The sequence below is a fragment of the Oncorhynchus kisutch genome, linkage group LG20 (assembly GCF_002021735.2).
Source record: "Oncorhynchus kisutch isolate 150728-3 linkage group LG20, Okis_V2, whole genome shotgun sequence".
NCBI lineage: Eukaryota > Metazoa > Chordata > Actinopteri > Salmoniformes > Salmonidae > Oncorhynchus > Oncorhynchus kisutch.
Genome location: NC_034193.2, coordinates 38,268,168 through 38,289,208, shown reverse-complemented (window position 1 = coordinate 38,289,208; position 21,041 = coordinate 38,268,168). Strand labels below are relative to the sequence as shown.

The following is a 21,041-nucleotide window of genomic DNA, read 5'->3' as shown; positions in this document are numbered from 1 at the left end:
GAGGCATCACTACAGTCCCTGGTTCGATTCCAGGCTGTATCGCATCTGGCTGTGATTGGGAGTCCAATAGGGCGGCGTACAATTGGTCCAGCATCGTCCGGGGTAGGCCGTCATTGTAAATAAGAATTTGTTCTTAACTGACTTGCCTAGTAAAATAAACGTTAAATAAAACAACTAAAAATAGTGCAGTGAAAATTGTATTTGAATAACGTCGCAAAGCCCTGTAATTTGAATGTTTCATTCAATTGGGATAAGCTGTGGGTCTACTCTTGACAGTTTAGAAGGTCTAGAAAGGCACAGTAGCAGGCAATTTGTGCGTGTATGTACATTTCAGAAAATGTTGTGCGTTTTTGTGTGACTTAATTCGTTCGAAAATACCCATTTAACCAGTAGGCTGGTTACGCACAAGCCTTTACAACCATAGATGCGATAGCCTATATTTAATTTGTGTTCTCTCTATGTCTAATTCAACGTTATGAATAGACATTGTCTTTATTTAACTGTTTTAAAATGTCTAGTTGTATGCCTATATGTAGTGTTTTAGACTTGCTGAACAGAATTTGTGAGAAAAGACACATTTACGTGCCACTTAATCCGTGGGAAAAATGGTTTTATTAATGCCAATACTGTTTTCTATGCTTGATTTCACTTAATACTTGGGATACTGGGGCACTTGTAATCAGAAAGGCCCTTGTTACAGATCATTCTCCCATGTTGTCCAAAATACAATGTGGCCACACAGTTGAAGTCGGAAGTTCAATTTGGTAGCATTGCCTTTAAATAGTTTAACTTGGGTCAAACGATTCTGGTAGCCTTCCACAAGCTTCCCGCAATAAGTTGGATGAGTTTTGGCCCATTCCTCCTCCTTTCTGCACAAAAATGACAGGTGTTGTGAAGACACCAACCAATGGCCATATAAACATTGCATATCAGTTGTCACAACCATTGTCAAATGCATTGCTCAGTTGTACAGCCTAAATGTCAGTGTTGTGGAAGCTACTCTGAATATGTAGCTTAACAAGCTACCAATTTCTTCACACTGGGAGAAGTTAAGCTACTATTATGAACAATACATTTCTTGAAAAAGTAGTTCACTACATCCAAACTCCTGCTTGATAAATGATCTAAATCTGACATTTCTACACATTGCAAGAACGAGTCATTCTGGAATTTAGCCTATTAAAACTGTTTCAAATTAGAATTAGGCAGGTCTGATGTCAAAAAAGGTAATCACCTAGGTCACCCATTTGTTTTTTTTTTGCAAAAAGGAAATAAAATGTACTTCTAGTTAACTTACTACATGTCGTTCACTACCCCAACACTGCTGAATGTGTACGGGGGGCCCTCGGTCTGTACAAACGGACCAAGCAAGCATTACTTCATATACTGTGGTATTGTTTTAATCTTGTATTGAAAAATAAATTAACGAAATAACTTTAAACTGCAACAGAAGACAAATTAAGTTAACAAACATTTGTCAGCAGGGGTGGAATTGCAGTGCTCAATGTGGATTACTTTACAAATGTATATAAAAAATAATTTATTGGACATACACAAATCACAAAATCATTCATTTAAATACAGTAAACTGCACAGTGGCCTACCACAACCATTGCTCTTCCAGCTACAAAAAAGGTATAGAAAATGTATTTATATATGTATATTTCGTACACATGCCCCATTTTGGATGAGTAAAAAGAAACTGTACAAAACTGCACATTTGTGGTAATGGTCTGGATGGAATAATTTCAACAGAATAACAATTCTAATACTAGAATAGAAATATACAAAATGATTCATCTTAAGAGCAACTGGTTGAGAGAAGTGAGGGGAGGGTGATGCTGAACTGATAAGCAGGCAGTGGTTGTTCTTACATTGTTATCCATTCACTCAGACAAGTGGGAAGGAAAACAAGAAAGCTCTTACAGAAAAGACGAGTAAATTGTGGTTTAAACAGACCTCTAAACGCTGCCTGTCCCAGACAACCACAAACTACTGAGCTGAAAAATGTCCTGCTTAAATAAATTGCCACAAAATGTCCTGTCACTATAACAATCAGTTTCCATGAGGGGGGGGGATGATCTCACAAGACATCCAATCAGCAGTCTGATCAAGGAAAAAGAGGCAGGCTCATCATTCCCCGCACTGCTAACCGCTCGTAATGCCGCCTTCTCATTGGGTGCCCGAGTTAGGTGACAAGCAGCTATGACCAATTACAGAGGGTAAAGCTGTAAACTTTGGTTCTACGGGCAGGTTGGCAATGTTAGTGTGGGAAGTGGACTGTCGGTCACTCATTTACTCTAACTTGGCGTGTTGCGACACCTGCTCGCTCAGACAAGCAGAGACTGTTGACCACACTCAGCCTAATGTTATCCTCCATATAGTGATCGCCCAGAGGCTTCAACACCTGGGGAGAGAGACAAGAGTGGTGGGAAAGACAAAAGGAGGAGAGGGGGTGACATCAGATGAAAGGAAGTGGGGGAAAAATAGAATAAAACCAACTAGAGGTGGAGTGAAAGGAGCAAGGAAAGCAAGCTTAATTTGTTCGTTAGTACGTTCATCCATACCAAAAATGGAAATGGTGACAGCTAATCATGCACACACACGTGACAAAACTTAAGCACCCAATGTCACCCTACCCACCCTTACCCTCGTAATGAGAAAACAAATCAACCATGAAAGTGCCAACCTGTACTCTACATTTGTGGTGAGAACCAGGTATAAAATTCAGTTTTTAAATTCTAAACCAGCATGGCATGGGGACCATGAGCTATCAAAAAAGAAAACATTTATATATAGTCCTAAAAATGGACACTGGAAACCAAGCGAAGGGGGAAAACCGGCAGGGGCTAGTTTTTCTTCTTGACATTGTTGTTGGAGGCCAGTCTCGTTCTCTGGGTCGTTATCAAGGAATCCAACTGGACTCGACTCCTCGCCACCTCAAAGAGTTTGGAAAATATCTGAAAACAAGGCAAGGGAAGTATTGTGGCCATGTTAATGACATTAGTAGTGACGTATTTTTGCCTCCAAAATGACAAAAGATGGAGCCTTTCTTCCCCTCCGTCCACCTCACCTTTCGTGGAGTCCTCTGTGGCAAGCACAAAGTTAAAAAAAAAGATGGAACACTAATTAGTGGGGATAGTAGTGAGAGGCATCCCAATTCTCTACCCTTCTACCAAAGTGTGCACTTGCACCCTCCCTCAGTGGTTGAAACAACGCTTACACTAATACATTTATTTTAAGTGGCGGGTGCACACTTCTGGGGAAAAGATAAAGAATCAGGGTTCAACCAGAGACAAAGACAGATAAGGAACCACATTTTGGGCTGATAAGGAAATTCTGGTTTGAGAGAGAAAATAGGTTTTGGTAAATCACATTCAGTCACATCCAGATAGGTTAGGAAAAGAACAGGAGGAAGAGTTTGGGAGCAAACACTCTGTGAAAGAGTAAGCAGGAAGGGGGACATGGGGTGAGACAGGAAAAGAAAAGGGAAGAGAGTAGAAAGGAAAAGAGAGAAAGGGAGCGGGGGAAAAATGTATACATTAAAAGGGAGATGAGAGGCGTAGAAATAGAAGTGAGTGAAAGAGCCCAAGCAAAAGAGAAACAGAACATGCATAATAGTATGATCAAGAGACGTGCCGCAGGCATTTCTTCCCCCCTAACCTCCACTCCCGGATCACCCACCTGCTCCCACAGGGTCTCGGCCACCTGGTCGATGACGCTGCCCACCTCGCGGAACTCGCCGGAATACTTCACATAAGCCCATAGGCAGAGTGCAGCCAGTGCCACGCCCATAATGAGATTACAAACCATGGCCACTGTGTTGATACCCAGAAAGCCCGTGACCAGCGACGCCACGTACATGGCGAACATGACGGCGAAGAGCGTGGCTGGCGTGCGCGCCGCGTAGAAGATGTTCTTGCCATCGTTGTGCTTGATGAAGTTCGTGAAGGCCTCGTCCAGCTCTGCTTCAAGCTGCTCCTGGTAGCACCGGCAGAAGTCCTCGCCGCCCATTTTCTTGACCGAGCGAAAGTGTTTGACCGCCACCTGCCGCAGGTTCGCGTGGCCACGCTCCAGTTGATCCGGGGACATGTAGGGCTTGTCGCCTCCGCAAACCTGGGAGAAAGGAGAGTTCGCTATGAGGGACACACATACTGCAACTCATTTACTTATTGAATATTCAGTGTCTTATAAGCCCATATGGGCTGGGCATCTGACAGATGCAAGAACATTTCCGATCGCAAATCAACCCCTAGCCTCTAAGTATAGACATCTCTTTGCCCCTCAGATCTGAGAACTACACTGAACAAAATATAAAACAACGTGTAAAGTCTTGGTTACGGGAGCTGAAATAAAAGATCCAAGAAATGTTCCATACAAAGCTTATTTCACTCAAATTTGTAAACATCCTTGTTAGTGAGCATTTCTCCATTACCAAGATAATCCATCCACCTGACAGGTGTGGCATATCAAGAAGCTGATTAAACAGCATGCTCATTACACACAGGTGCAACTTGTGTTGGGAACAATAAAAGGCTATTAAACTGTGCAGTTTTGTCACAACAGTGCCACAGATGTCTCAAGTTTTAGGGAGCGTGCAATTGGCATGCTGACTGCAGGAATGTCCACCAGAGCTGTTAACAGAGAATGTCATGTTTATTTCTCCACCATAAGCAGGCTCTTGTCGTTTTAGAGAATTTGGCAGTACGGTCAAGCTTCACAATCGCAGGCGATGTATAACCACGCCAGCCCAGGACCTCCACATCCGGCTTCTTCACCCAAACAGCTGATGAAACTGAGGAGTATTTCTGTCTGTAATAAAGCCCTTGTAGGGAAAAACTAATTCTTATTGGCAGTGCCTAGCTCCCTAGTGGGGGGGGGGGGGGGGGGCTTATGCCCTCACAGGCCCACCCATGACTGCGCCCCTGCTCAGTCATGTGATATTCACAGAGTAGGGCTTAATAAATGTATTTAAATTAACCGATTACCTTATATGAACTGTAACACAGTAAAATCATTGAAAATGTTGCATGTTGCGTTTATATTTTTGTTCAGTAAAGAGCAATACAGAAGAAACAATTTAAGTGTGTACATCTTGCACACCAGACTACAAAGGGGTGCTATACACGGGACTAAATCAACAAAATCCTTTCAGATCTACAAGGAGTCATCACATATCTCGATGTAGGCGCTAGGAGAGCACAACTTTGCTGAGAGCAAAAACAGAGCTATTTACAGAGTTTATTTAGAGCCGTCTAATTAAGATGTGGTTAAATGAACAAAAAAAGTTTTACAACTGAATCAATCTCGAGTATAACGTAGCTAGTAACATGCCACAACTCATCTGCACAGGTGTAAACGCTTCGACTGCTTTTATTAGTCAGATGCTAAATTGGATGCTTAAAACTGAAAGTTAATTGTTCAATTACCTGCTCCATGCCTTTGTTGTAAATGTCTTTTGCTCCTGCAACAGCTGCAAGGTTGTTGGCTTCAGCCGTTGCCTAGGTGACAGCGGAAGAAAGCAGAGGGGAAAACGCAGCCGTCCTGAGATTAGGTCCCTTTGGTGCATCAACATTAAACATACGCATGAAATTCTACTCAAGTTTTAAAGAGGCTATATGGAATACGTGTTTAGAGGGCCCTTTGGGCTCGAGCAACCCCAGAGGTAACACGCCTCTGGGGGTGTTCGAGCCCAAAGGGCCCTCTAAATAGACAAATCTTGGTCAGAAAGGGGCAAACCTACCCACGCCCATGAGTAAAAGCATATATTGTTTGCTAATCGCTCATTGACCAGGTGACATAAACGGTATCATAAGGTCTAAAAGGCTTTGGGACGCCACGAATGTTCATGCTACACAATACATTTGGTCAACGACAAGTGAAAGCATGAGCATGCTTCAGGGTTGTATTTACAAGAACATTTTGCAACAGAAAACAAAACAAGATTTTGAATTGGACAAATTCAGGCAGTACCTCCCAGTTTTACCCCAGTATCAAACTATTCTATTCCATTTCGTAACACAATCCAGTTATTTGTTAGGGGAATGTATCATTGACTATCTGGAGAGTTAACTACCTGTAACATTGACTTGGGATGAGGCAGCTCCTCCCCTTGGTATATTTTCATGTATGCCTGTGCCGAAAAAAGAAAAACAAGCAACAACAAAAATTCAGAAGAAGAAAAGGTATTAAAGAGGAAAGGTATAGGAGGAAAAAAAGGTATATAAAAGGAGAGGTATATAGTAAATCATATTTTATTGGTCACATATTTAGCAGATGTTATTGCGGGTGTAGCGAAATGCTTGTGTTACTAGCTCCAGCAGTGCAGTAATATCTAATAATACACATTAATCTCAAATGGAAAGAACAAAATTAAGATATAAATATTAGAACGAGCAACGCCAAAGTGGCATTGACTAGAGTACAGTATATACATATAAAACAAGTAACACAGTTTGTGAACATTAAAGTGACCAGTGATTCCATGTCTATGTACATAGGGCAGCATCCTCGAAGGTGCAGGGTTGAGTAACAAGGTGGTAGCCGGCTAGTGACAGTGACTAAGTTCAGGGCACTGGGTGGAGGCCGGCTAATGATGGCAAGGTATAAGCTCAGAAGGAATGTTTGAAACGATCGACTTACTTTGAAATACTGTACAAGGTCTCGGCACGTCACTTTGGATCCTCCGATTTCTTTCTCCACCAAGTTCTTCGGGGACAACAAGATTGGCACTAGGTTGACGAGCTCAGTCTTGAAATCGTCATCAATATCTAGAGGGAGTAACAAGTGGGAAATGCATTTCTTTATTAAAAAAGGTCTGTTGACATTTCCCTTTTAAACCAGTGAAAAATTTACCAATCGCCATCTGACCTTAAATGCAACTATAAAGGCAAACACGTTATAACTTTGAAAGATGACCTATAACTTTGAAAGATGACCTTTGTATTGTAATTGATCGCATTTATGTAGCACTTTTCTTCTAAAATCCAAGAATACAAGTCTACAGTGAACCATGTTCCCTATGCACACCTGGATATGAGATAATTGGATACATATAGCGTTATGGTAATTGCTTCACCTTACCTTCTGATTGCCTGGTTAGAAATTTGACCATAATGCTTAGACCTATCCAATCGCTTCAGATCTACAGGAGTGCCTTGGGGTAGGTGCTGGTTTATTTGGAATTGACAGAGTTGGCTATGGGGTACTTTGACTAAAGCCTGTTTTAGCATGGCCAGCGCCATGAACTGTCAATACACTGAAGTAAAAGAGGAAATTGGCTATTTTAAAATAGAGATGGCCCTCAATGGCACTGCTCATGCTCTCAGAGATAGGTGTGCAATCTTTCCACAAGAGTAATTTAGCAACCTTTTCCTATAGCGTACCTGTGAGTCTGCCATCAAAGTTGGGGTTGGTGGCCACCTTGAGGCCGGGGTGGGGCAGGAGGAAGCAGCCAATGTTAGAGAAGCAGGAGTGGATGTGCTTCCTGACGTTCTGCAGCTCCTCATGCTGGTTCTGTTTCACCTGCACACAGTGGAGAGACTCTTGCTTATTCAAGTAAATGGTTGGACAAATATGTGTTTGAATTAGCTCCGTCTCAGATCGGTTTGTGCTAAAACCCTGATGAAGGCAGCATAGCTGTCGGAGAGTTGGCTTCCATTACATTTATTCCTTCAGAACCCAAGTGTGCAGCTTTTATTTTCCATGAGCTGTACAGCCTACTACTGGTCGTTGTCATACCATTGTCCATAGGAGTTGGCATGACTGCGCAAACAAACCAGGCTGTTTGAACAGTGGATGCATAATTAGAACGTGTATAAGTGCTTTAGTTCCTGAAATGTCAGAGAAGTTAAAGCTCTGATTTTCTTAAAACAAATGGAGCAAGTGAAAAAATGCGTACTTGTAATCTCTTCTCCAGGAAACTCTTCCCTCCGTCCAAGCCATAGGGATGCTCGTAAGGGTAGCTCCAGTCTCTTATAAGAAACATTAAAGTCTGTTGTGGAAGGCAATTAAGGAATAAATATTAAAGATACTATAGGACTATAGACTTTTCACAAAGTGTCAAGTAATGGCAGCCATATTGAAATAAGACTAGAGATGCCTATTAGCGCCATCACAATTACTTACAAATCTCCTCTTCATTATTATCCAGTGAGAAATGTGTTGCAGGCCATTCATTCAGGAAAGGGAGCAGAAAAATGTGACAATACCTGAAAGGGTTTCTCATAGATTTCCTCCAAGGCCAGCCTTCCATATTCGGTAAAGAGCTAGGTAGGGAAAAACAAAAGTCAGCTATAAATCAGAGTAACACTCCACGTCCTCGTCAAAAAGGTCAACAGTCAGTCAAACAATCTATTAATAACAACGAGAAGTCTTGCAGCTGACTTGCCGTCTAATAGGACAGTGATGTCAATAACATGCCTAATTTCTGTTCTCATTCTGTTGAGAAGGTTTTAGAGAGGCTATATATAACTTTTGCTTCTAGGGGTGCTCGAGCCAAAAGGGGTACCCTGTACAGTCACATTTCAAGTCAATTTGAAGTTCATTTAGCAATTAAAAACATCCATTGTGTATCTTTAACAAGGGAGGAAGCAGCTATACACTTCCATACAAGTGCTCTACTGATGACCCACTAAGTACAATAGTTCCAATTGCATGGATGATAATCAAAGGAATATAATGTAGACATTTCCCCCTGGAGAGCTATGATATAACAAAGTAAAGATCCTTTTCAAGTTACAGCATCTGTTCGTGGAGTTCAATGTCCAAAGCTCATGGCCAAAGCAGTGTTGAAGATTGTAAGTCCACCATCCAAAACAATCCAAACACGCGCGTGCACACACACACACACCTGGAGATGTTGAAGGTCATCTTCTTGCACATTCTGAGACAAGTTGTAAACCTAACGGGTGACAAATCATCAAAACATCAATAACCTGTACTAAAGTCCAGAGTTCACACTTTCAATCAATGTTTTGCATGAATTGAAAAGTTGGTATGGGGAGGAGGAAAGTCTGGTATTCAGTCAGTCTAGAACTAGCACATGACAATACAACTTCATAAACTGTATTTAACATGCACGCAAGTCTCAGGAAAATGTCAAATTTTTCAATTCCTCAAACTTACTGGCAAAAGGGGTATAGCAAGAGTGGCATTCCTCGTCCAAACAGCCTATAGTCACCCAGTTCCCTATTATTTATTTTTTCAATAATGGCAATTAAACATACGCACAGTGTAGAACTCCCCTACTTCGAGTAATGAATACCTTAATATAAACAGTACACAACACTGAGGGGGAGTGTCATACCTGTACAGAGCTGGTCATGGTGCTCAACGCAAACAGTGTCGCACAATCTTTGATGGTTGATTGGCTGTCGAAAGCCCCCTGTGTGTCGATTAGAAGAACCGCAACCTTTCAGAGAAAGGATCAAATCAATTACAAAGTAATATTCTTCACCAATCAAGGGGTATTAAATCAGTTGAAATAACCAATGGACAACTGGACATTTGAAATCGTGTCTTTAAAAGGGACATTGCACTCCAAAAACAAAGTTGGTAAATCTGTTTTATAAATCCAGCTATATGCCGCAATCCAAAGTGAACGGAGACGATACACGGCATATCATTTCCACATTTTGCTTCACAACTGATGCCGTTTAATATGGACTCATCTTGATCGTTTTAGTGGTCTGAAAATATCAGAAACTTTACTTTTGGAGAGCAAGGTCTTAAAAACAATTCAACATTAGTTGGGAGAAAATGTGTGCCCATCCAAGGGAAAAGAAACTTTGTATTTACCCTGCTCCCATCTGGCTTGTCCACCACAAACACGTCGCTCCATGCCAGGATGCCCGTGGTCTCCCTCTCGCAGCCCCCCCGCCAGGTGAAGCCTGTCAGTGGCTCCTCGTGCCCACCCAGCCAGGAGCAGGATGTCTGAAAGGACAAAGAGGACAAAGCAGGAGATTGAAGATCATATGAGCCATGTAGCTACAGTGCCACACCTCTGGTTGACTGAAGCAGTCCTCTCTGGCCTTGCCCAGAAACAACCTCTAGCCATTTCCCCTAGACAAATTCATGTAAACCTGAAAGGTATAAGCGAGCAATATGGTCCAGTCCCTACCAAGACTATTAGAGGGCAAGAAATACCACAGTACCTAATAATACCCATCAGATGTCTTCCAGATATGCATGAAGTGTCTGGGGGATAGGTATTTTTACTTATTGAACTCCCCTAACCCAGACCCTCCTGTTTGTTAGCATACTTGAGTTGCATATTGATGGCGATCCCCGCTCAAACTGAGGGCCACACACAAAAGCAGCCTTTATTCCTGGAATAAAGGGCAGAGTTCTTGCAAAAGCAGGCCACAGTCCCAAGCATTGTGCTGCCCAAAAATCAGCTTTAAGCTCAGCTCAAACGGATTATGGTCATCCCCCTAAACAAGTTATGAACAGCGAAATGTAATTAACTGACAAGGGTTTAGCAAGTTGTGGCAGAAATCCTGATAAGTTTACTCCCTAAGCGTCCAATGTGACGCATGAATGAATTCCTCGCAGCTCTTAACAGTTTCACTTTCAATGAAAAGTATGAGGACAATGTTTTCCAACTCAAGATAAGTATCATTTCTGGTTAGTTGTGTGATTTCATCTAACAAGTTTGTTTGAAGTCCATCCTTGTAAAATGTTCTATCAGGGCCAATAGAGTGTCCTGAAAGTTCTACTTGTTCAAAGGACACTCATGTTAGCAGATGTCCCAAAGCACTGCCAAGTAGCCCAACACAGGCAACATTTTCAATAAGTGCCGCTGGATCATTTCACAGCGCAGCTGCAGCTCTTCAATGCAGCGAAATCCCACAGGTCACAAAGCACTCAGACCCACATTAAGTTCACCAGACATGTGACATGAGCCGTGCTACTGTTCTCACAGGGGTTTGACATCAATTTCTTCGGTCGGGGCAAGTAGACCAGAAGTCTACTGGCCGCCAAGTGAATTTGTACTTGGAAATCGACTGACGTCTATCTACTTAGCCAAAAGCATGAGTTTACGTGGTCTCAAAAAAAAAAAAAAAAGTTAACGTTGAACCCTGCCTCATATTCTACTATGTTCCAGGCTGGCGGGTTGAGAGCCAGTGTTTGCATTGCTTTCCTGTGTATTTCCATACCTGGTGGGTCAGAGCATGTGTGTTGTCCGTATAGGCTGCACACTAACACACATGCGTCCACTTAAGTGTTTTTAAATTGTATAGGCCTTAATGTAGCTGACCCCAGGAAGTGTCCTAAATACAACTAATTCTACATGTAACAATGCATGCCTATGTGGTCTCTCTTATGTAGTATGTAGTACAATGTACATATAGTACATAAGCCTGTGTGTTCCCTCTCCTGGTTGTAAGTCATGTATAAAGTCATGTATAAAAGCCCATTTATAGATAAATGCTGCAGTAGCATATTTCCATTTTCAAAACCGTTTCATAGCTGGTAAATTAATCGCAAAAGTCAGAGCTACGAATCCTATAGCCTATCCCAACTAGTGTTGCAACACTGCCTGGCTGGGGGCTGTGCACACGTGAAGAGCTGAGTGAAAGATACATTTTTAGAAGCACTGGTACAGGCATAAAAGTAGGTCTAATTTACTTGGAATGAAAGTCTACCGAAGTGAGACATTGTCCTTGTGTTATTTACATTGTTTTGTTCACAACATTTTCTGTTTGTTTCAATTGCTAGGGAAGACAAGACAACGCAGCTACTAGTCAGACTCAATCTCACAGGCAGAAACCGTTGCATTACCAAGGTAACCTGTGATAGGGTCACAAACATTAAATCATATACCACATTACTAGTAATACATTTGTTGTTTTAGAAAGATTACAAACGCATGCACATCTATTTTACTGGGTTTTGTTGGTGTAATTTGAGTTAAAAAAAAACATTTTAACAGTGGCTGGTGGAGTTCATTTTAGGCCCTGATTGTACATGTAGGCTGTACAAGGAACACCTGTGTATAGTCTCACCTGGTTGTACATGAAGCGTAGCATGAAATCCAGCAGGAAGGACTTGCCCTTGCGGAAGGCACCGGCCACCGACACCACCACCACGTTGAGGTCGCGCACATGCTCCTGCAGCAGGATGCGCTCCAGCGCCGCCTCGTCGAGCTCAAAGGCGTGGTCGTCCTCATGAGCCACAACGATCTGTACCGGCCTGGCCGACAACGCATCTTCCTCCGACAACAGGGCCTTCTCTTCCTCAGGGCTCATCTTATGAGGCACATCCTCCACCCCATGCTCACCTGGGAGAGATGTTTAGGATCATTACAGGGAAGGTCCTCAATTTATAACTTAAAGAGGTCAACCTCCCAAATCAGAGTTTAACTATTTCAAACCTAAAAGTGGTTACTGGTTAGATATAAAGTGGATATTACACAGAGATACCTGCATATGCCAACTAGTTCATCCACAATATAAATTCAACTGTGTTACTTTAACTTAATTATTGGGGCATATTAACCCATTACGCCATCGTTTTCCACTCAATGATGCTAAGACTAATATGTAGCCATGTTAAACCTATTTAGTCTAAACCTTGGGTTAATGGAACAAGGCCAAATCTTGGAACTATAATATCAATTTAAAATATCAAAAAGGTACTCTGCAGATTGCGGGATGTCAAAGATTCTTTTGTTTTCTAAATGTAGTGTTAGCTAGCAGCAAGTTGGTGTGTCTGGTTGCCTTTCTGCTTCCTGTTTTTCTACGGTGTGGTTTAGACCGGTAGTCTATGTCTGAGAGACTCCCGCTCTGATCACACCAGTAAGGTCCTTGGAAGAGATTAAAATAATTTAATTTGTGGGAACCGTCCCTTCAAACATCAGAAACAGCAGACTGCAGTCATATCAATAATGGGTCCCAGTCATAAGTCACAAGCTTTGATGTCAAAGGTTCTTGACTTCAGACATGTCAGTATGCCACAGTAACATTCAAGTCAAACGATAGGAGAGCAGTAATCATGAGTAGGCATAAATGACTATCATTAACCTTTTATGGATGCAATTCAATGAAGAACTACAATATATGCTGATATTCTCTGAATAGTTGAGCTGCTCTTTGGGTGAAACATCTGAAAGAATACAGTCTGTACCATACGCTCCCTGAAATGCACAACAGGAAACAAAGTGGCAGGAACTGGGCTGCCAAGTTTGCAGTTTGTGAAGGGGTATGAAACAAACAGTGGTTAGAGCAGTTAGAACAAAAACGCGCACACACACCTAGCAGGCAGACTGTGCAGCCCTGCCAGCACTACATCAGTCGGCCTCCCCTGCCAAATTCTTTCATTAATAAAGACTGAGGGCTCATCCCAAGGACAGTCAGCCCATTGGGAGAGGGGGACCATAATGAGGGGCACACGCAGCCACCCTCACCACATTACAGAAGACGACACTGCAGTCATCACTGGCCAGTCAGAACGCAAGACAAATAAAGCCCCGTCATTTCAGACTAGGTCAGCATAACACGAGCGTGACATTTAAGGGGTTTTAAGGGCAAAGCAACCAGTTTTGTGCTAATTGCTATGCTAATTGAATAACTTGATAAACATCTACACAACAAGCAACTGTTCATCATAGCCATGGCCTTGACTGACCACCATGACCGAATGCTTCGTATAAATAATCCTGCCTTGTGCTGCAGTACCGAAACAGCCTTGTGTCTTATAGGAATTAATATGGGCAATAAGGATGCTTAATTGGGCACCTCAATGGGCATCTATTAGAATGTTAAACTAAATTCAAGTTTCAGACTAGGGCACAGCAGGTAACATCTGGACAACTCCTAGACAAACTTAAACCTGTACTAAAAAGCATGTTCAATGTAGAATCCTGTGGCCGGAAAACGTCCGTGTACGCATAGGCCTAAACCTAGTGCAGCACCGGATTGGGCATCCACGGCCTTGGAGAGTTCAAAGTGTGTGCAGGTCTTTCTTCGTGACCAGCACTAGCTAAACGCACCTGGAGTCGCATTGTTACAGCTGGAATGGAACAAAAGCCTACACACACTGCAGCCCTCAAGGAATCCTAATCTAGAGTAACAGCCAGAGGATGACCATTCACAACGTCTTCATTTGGCTAGGCTGCATTACGAACTTGAAAGCGTAATCACTAGCCTCCGTCCCGGTCTACACCACCTTCAGAGTCCTGAAAGGACTGAATGGGTTTAGGCCTACACCATATCTGGCTGGGCAATATGGCTTTCAGATTACAGGGGGAGTTGGACTGAAAAAGGGTTAGCAGAGGGAAGGGAAGATTTAAGATTGATTCGACCCAGTTTTTCATAAAACATGTGAACCCATTGGTTCTAACAGCCTATGAGGATAGAAGCTTATTTGGCCAAATTAGCAGCTGGAAGCCAATGCTGCTGGGAGGAGCAAGTGATGAACGATCTGACTAGGTACGGGATGAGAGCGAGTTCATGGCTCAGGAAGACTTGCTGCAATATTTTGAGCGCTTTGCTCATATACCAACATGTTATCATGCCAAACGTCAGGGGACCAGCCAAAAGGACTCAAATATCTCAAGAGTCTTCCAACTATAAGATGCTTTTTGAGGTCTCCTAGCAGTGCCGTTGAGGAACTACAGCAAGCACACTGGTTTTGTTTGGAACAACACCAGCATCCCCACCATCACACAATTTGTTGTTTATGCAATCCAAAAACAGCTCATAATAAATCACAATTTGGTTCAAGTGGGCATAATTTGATAGCTTGTTCTATTGCCAAGTTATAAAATACGATCTTATTTTTTGGTTTCTCTGAATTGCCCTGTGAAAGCGTATTGCAATTTCAGTGTGCATAGAAAGGAGTCATGCGTGCATTAGGCAGTGACTGGGGCAAGAAAAAGAAAACTAGTTATAGGGACATTAATCTTGACAAACCATCATATTGCTTTGATATTGCAGTATTATTTTTGCGCTATTTGGCTGTACGTGCACCAAAACTCCAGTACTCTTCCTTCATAGCTTGTTCTCCATATTTTTAAAATAGTGAACCAATATGTTTCCAACACTTATTTCCAAGACTGATTTTCTCATGGTTCTCTCGTCCCTCTGCAGCAGACATATAGTGATCAATAGCCTGTTTGGAACATCCATTGCAATAAAATTGCAATACATACTGTATCGGCACCTGTGACACACCACCCCAGACCATGACGGACCCTTCACGTAGATCCCGCTCCAGAGTACAGGCCTCGGTGTAACGCTCAATACGTCGACGAAAAACGCAAATCCGACCATCACACCTGGTGAGACAAACACGCAACTCGTCAGTGATGAGCACTTTTTGCCAGTCCTGTCTGGTCCAGCGACTGTGGGTTTGTACCCATAGGACATTGTTGCCGGTGATGTCTGGTGAGGACCTGCCTTACAACAGGCCTACAAGCCCCCCTCAGCCTACTGTGGACAGTCTGAGCACCGACAGAGGGAATGTGCATTACTGGTGTAACTCGGGCAGTTGTTGTTGCCATCCTGTACCTGTCCCGCAGGTGTGATGTTTGGATGTATCGATCCTGTGCAGGTGTTGTTACACGTGGTCTGCAACTGCGAGGACAATCAGCTGTCTGTCCTGTCTCCCTGTAGCACGGTCTTAAGCATCTCACAGTACGGACATTGCAATTTATTGCCCTGGCCAGATCTGCAGTCCGTATGCCTCCTTGCAGCATGCCTAATGCACGTTCACACAGATGAGCAGGGACCCTGGGCATCTTTCTTTTGGTTGTATTTCAGAGTCAGTAGGAAGGCCTCTTTAGTGGCCTAGGTTTTCATTACTGTGACCTTAATTGCCTACCGTCTGTAAGCTGTTAGTGTCTTAACGACCGTTCCACAGGTGCATGTTCATTCATTGTTTATGGTTCATTGAATAAGCATGGGAAACAGTGTTTAAACCCTTTACAATGAAGATCTGTGACGTTTTGGATTTTTACAAATTATCTTTGAAAGACAGGGCCCTGAAAAAAAAAATTTGTGCTGACTTTAGATACATAGGATCCGATATGATACAAGAACGAGACGTTTAAGTTTGAAATGATTCGGTGCGATTCGGTTTGATTGGAGAGAAAAAGTTAAAAAGGTTGATGCACTAACATGTTGCATAAACAAATTTTCCATTCTTAGAAAAATGTGCTGCTAATGGAGCTCATATGAGCTGAATCTGTGAGCTGACGCGTGTATAAATGATGTAGGTCTATGGCGTGTGTGTGTCGTGAATTATAAACTGGGTGGTTTGAACCCTGAATTTTGTTTGGCTGAAAGCCATGGTATACCACAGGTATGACAAAACATTTTGTTTTACTGATCTAATTAAGATGGTAACCAGTTCATAATAACAGTAAGGCACCTCAGAGGTTTGCAGTATATGGCCAATATACCACAGCGGCGGTGTCCAGTCACTCTGTATTGCGTTGTGCATAAGAACAGCCCTTAGCCGTGGTATATTGACCGTATACCACACCACCTCAGGGTTTATTGCTTAATTATGGAGTATGAACCATGTAGGCACCTGATCTGAGCCATAAAGGAGATTAGGCATCTACCACCCCACTACCACTATCAGATATGGGCAGGGGGGCAATTTAGCTGAAATCACTCCCCCACTAATTAACTTGTCATTGTTGCAGATTAAGTGTTTGAGCTAGTAATGTATGAATATTTAACATTTACAAATTAGCTATGACATAGCCAATGAATATATAGCACAACTTTGGATTTCACCCCATCTCAAAATCAAATGGTTTTGACCGTTTGGAAGTTTAGGGAGCTTCTTTTCTCCTACTTTGGCCATGCAGTTTGCCTCGCAAAATGATTACTGTCTTAGTTATGAAATTGTCAACCTTACCCTGTATATCTAAAAACCTGTATTCCTTACCCTGTATACACTGATTGTCTAATGCAAAACTACCAAAACTATTGCTGATTGTGAACCTGAACAATCAAAAAATTAATTCAAATGTTACGTCCCGTTCAACAGGTAGCCTATAGCAGATTAGAGTTGTCTACAGTAGCTTACTTTTATTCCGGTAAAAAACATTTTCAACACAGCATAGATAACAATAACATAGCAACTTACAAGGGTTGTCACTCTAATAAAGCCTAATATTGCACAAGCCATTTCAGCATTTAAAATGTGAAGATGTGCATGATCAGGCTGCCTACCGCACGTTTGTCAGTGCGCAACACTGGGAACAGTTTGACTAGGCTACTGATATTCCCTGGAAGTTGTTTGGCATGCAAAATGCCTTTTAGATCAATGACTCACAGTTACACACTTAGTTCGATACTGAAGGAGAGGACGCATCAGTTGTCACAAAACACTATTTTTGGAAGGTATACAGATATATAGTAATATGTGCAACAAAAAGTGAATTGTGATTTGTAATGTTTCAAAACGATTTTCTGACCGATGCACGATACATTTGTATCTGTTTGGGACTGATGCAGTCTTAGCTTCAAGATTTGAATCGGGACCGATGCCCATTAGTGAATCATAACATCCTTAGTGTAGAGTGGGGACTGTTTTTTGAGCCTCGGAAGTGTACCTCATCAAGCACTTTACCCAAAGGGCATCAATCAAAAAGCATCAACACCAGAGAGAGTTGTCAAGGTGGGGAGAAATGACAGGAGAGATACAGTGGTGGCAGTAAACTCTAGGCTGCTGCGTGAAGTGAACAGCAGTCGTGACAAATCTGAGAAATCGATACTGAAATGCCATGAATATGAAGCAAGATATTGGGCAAGATGTGATCTATAACCTGCATGACATCAGAAAAATAATAATAATAATAATCGAGGCTAGAGTTCAATGGCATTTCAGACGTGCTGGCATGCCTCCCTGCCTACAGTCTAGACTCTAGAGGAATCAACCATTCTTAATAGGTTAGTGCTATGCGGGATTCTTGGGACATCCCTAAACACTAACCTTACAATTTTTAAATGTAAACGTCAATGGGGTAGGGACGCTAATCTATTAAAATCATGCCATAGGTCAAATAGAGCTAACCTAGGCTTTTTATAACCTAGGCCCTGCAATGTTGTTCACTTAGGCCAATGTTCTCTTGCTCACTTATCAGCACTCTGTTCAGATGCATGCGCAGATATCAGTGTAGGCTGAAGTTGCATAGACATTGCTCTCGAGTCAGTTTGGTATTTCTCCTACTAATCGTTAAGGTCAGGATTGCGAGAGGGGAAGCTGATCCTAGTCACCATCCTATAGCCAGAGATCTCTTCCGTCAGCAGTTGTCCACTGAGACAGTTGTGTCACAGATAATGCCATGTTAGGATGATACCTGGACTCACTGGAACTCAGTGTATTGCTAGTCAGTAGGCAGTCTAAGTATAAATTAAAGCATACTCAGGTCGTCATTACTGCAGGGGATGCATGTTGGTTGAGAGAGCATGCTATGCTAAATGGCTGCTCCAACTAAGCTAGCTAGCTAGCACATAAAATGTTAGCCAAGAGGTGCAAAAGCTTGGCCTAGGTCTTAAGGGTGGAAATGGGGAGAAAATTGGATAAGAAAACATTTAATTGGATAGCCAGACAGTAGCCTCACACTTTAGAAACAGGAGATGGGCTCCTGCCCTATCCCAATAATAGCTTTCCTTTACAAAATGTGCCATCCTCTTAATCTCCCATGCTTGGATGGATGGTCAGACGCAGTTCTCTCCTTGTATGGATTTTTTATTTTTATTCCAAGAAGTTTTAATTCCTACACCTCTGACCTTGCCTCATTTCAAGAAGTCCAAATTATGTCCACATTAGCAGAACCAACTTAAATTAATACTTCAGGATTTCAGCAATGAGGCCCTTTATCTACTTCCCCAGAGTAAGAAACTTGTGGATACCATATATTTTAATGCAATTTTATATTAGTTTGAAGGAAACAACCTCTAACTTCTTCATACTGGACACATAAAAATTGTATCCAGAAGGTCATTGGACTCTTGCGGAAGTAGATAAAGGGCCTCATTGCCAAAATCCCAAAGTATCCATTTAAAACATGAGCTCAAGCTCACATCCCCTTCAACTCAAGCCATTCCTACAACCCCCAATGCTGGCAATGTTCAAAAACACACCATGAGAGATTACCCTAAACTTGTGCATCAATGCAAGAGGGCTAGGTAAGGTTACAGGAACAACTGCTGCAAGTAAACAAACTTGATCTCTAGGGCTTATAGTGGAAGCAGTTAAAGTGCAATGGCCTACTTTCATGCAGTCAGTATTGTAACAGTTAATGATATAGTAAAGCTAAGGTATCAAGTATGCACAGTATTCCAACATTGATGGTCAACTGCCTAGGCAAACTAGCTAGTTAATCCTTTTGAGAGGTTGTGTAAGAGAGTAGATAAGACCAGCTACTACAGCAGCTAACTAACGTCTAGCTGGCCAAATTAATTCCAAGTAGGCAAGGCTACTAGCTAGTTAGCTATTCTGTTTGCAGTAGACTAACGTTAGAGCGTTACCTTCTAACAAACCTCTGTTTAGACAGCTAGCCAGCTGTTTAGACAACTAGCCAACTAAAATAGCTAGCTAGTTACACAAAACACATGTCATTCAGGTCATCATGTACTCATTTAAAACTAGCCAATAATACTACCTAGCTAGCAGTTTACAAGCTCACGCTAGCTAGCTACCAATAGCTATCGAACAATGACATTGACACTTGAAGATTACCATTAGCTTTGACATAAGGTGGTTCATGCCTTCACATACGGTACCAGCGTTGGCTAATGGGGCAAGACATACTGGTAGTTCGCTAGATGGCAAAAAAACGAAGATTATCTGGATTTTCTAAAACTAGCAAGTAAGACGTAAATGTCAGCCAGATAACATAAATTAGCTAGCTAGAATTACAAAAAGGAACAGTCAGTAGCCAGTTTGTGTAGTGCTAACTTATTATTCCCGGCTAGGTAGGCTTTGACTTTGTGGACTGAAACATTTGGGTTGTCATAATATTTAGTTTCAGTCAGACCCAATCAAGACGTTCATTTTAATTCAAAATTTTCTTCCCAAAATTGAAAAGTGAGTAGGAAACGAATAATGGGATGGATGCTCTGCACTGGAACTCGATAGCGTTCCCTCGTCCGTGATAACGTTAGCTCAGAATGAAACAGGGATATTATCGTCAATCCCACAAAACAACCTAATTATATTTATGTTTAGATATAATTTGCAAACTAAGGGTAAATAATACCTTCGTCGAAAGTGCTGTTTTCGCTATTTTGCTGAGAGTGATTCCGATGCTTCAACCCGCTCTTCTCCGCCATCTTGACCCGTTCAAAATAATCAAATTCAGCTGACGTAAAAACCCCAAACCCCTCCCCTTGTCTCTATCGAGTTCAGACGATGTGGATTTTCCGCAGGGTCCTACATGAATTAATGGAAGATGTAGGAGCATTGTTTGTACTTTGATTGAAAGCCTCAACCTTCTGACTGATTTTTGTTTGGATTATTATGGTCTGATACTGGGCATTGTTCTTGCCATGCAGATACACACACACAAATTCCAAAATAATATTTTGTCTGAAAATACGCTGAATTTATTCAACATCTTTAATGAACATCATATTGTATGTTCTATTTGATAGTTAGAGATATAGGGTTGAGTTGTCCATGTGAAGTTTATGCATTTTTCAGTTGATGTTCCAGTTACTGGGTTGGCCCTCGCTACATATTCGTCGCCAGACCCACTGGCTCCAGGTCATCAACAAGTCCATGCTAGGTAAAGCTCAGCCTTATCTCAGTTCACTGGTCACGATGGCAACACCCACCCGTAGCATGCACTCCAGCAGGTGTATCTCACTGATCATCCCTAAAGCCAACACCTCATTTGGCCGCCTTTCGTTCCAGTTCTGTGCTGCCTGTGACTGGAACGAATTGCAAAAATCGCTGAAGTTGGAGACTTTTATCTCCCTCACCAACTTCAAACATCTGCTATCTGAGCAGCTAACCGATCGCTGCAGCTGTACATAGTCTATCGGTAAATAGCCCACCCAATTTACCTACCTCAT

General features: G+C 42.1%; 1 protein-coding gene across 5 annotated transcripts; it reads right to left on the bottom strand.

The window, feature by feature from the left end:
- Positions 1 to 1,378: 1,378 nt before the first annotated feature.
- Positions 1,379 to 20,377, bottom strand: LOC109875528 (atlastin-2-like). 5 transcript variants are annotated; one of them, XM_020467861.2, is made up of 14 exons: positions 20,225 to 20,355; positions 12,009 to 12,283; positions 9,799 to 9,933; positions 9,308 to 9,412; positions 8,852 to 8,902; positions 8,211 to 8,267; positions 7,901 to 7,993; positions 7,386 to 7,524; positions 6,643 to 6,770; positions 6,077 to 6,133; positions 5,430 to 5,501; positions 3,685 to 4,116; positions 3,074 to 3,088; positions 1,379 to 2,960 (listed from the first exon to the last, which is right to left on the bottom strand). In XM_020467861.2, the coding sequence occupies exons 1-14, from the start codon at positions 20,295 to 20,297 to the stop codon at positions 2,850 to 2,852; spliced, it is 1,743 nt and encodes a 580-aa protein (XP_020323450.1). In that variant the 5' UTR covers positions 20,298 to 20,355; the 3' UTR covers positions 1,379 to 2,849. The 5 variants fall into 5 exon arrangements, 4 of the variants coding, with proteins under 4 accessions (XP_020323450.1, XP_020323451.1, XP_031654772.1 ...); XR_004204414.1 differs by having other exon boundaries at positions 3,074 to 4,116; XM_020467862.2 differs by lacking the exon at positions 3,074 to 3,088 and having other exon boundaries at positions 20,225 to 20,377.
- Between the last annotated feature and the right edge of the window lie 664 nt (positions 20,378 to 21,041).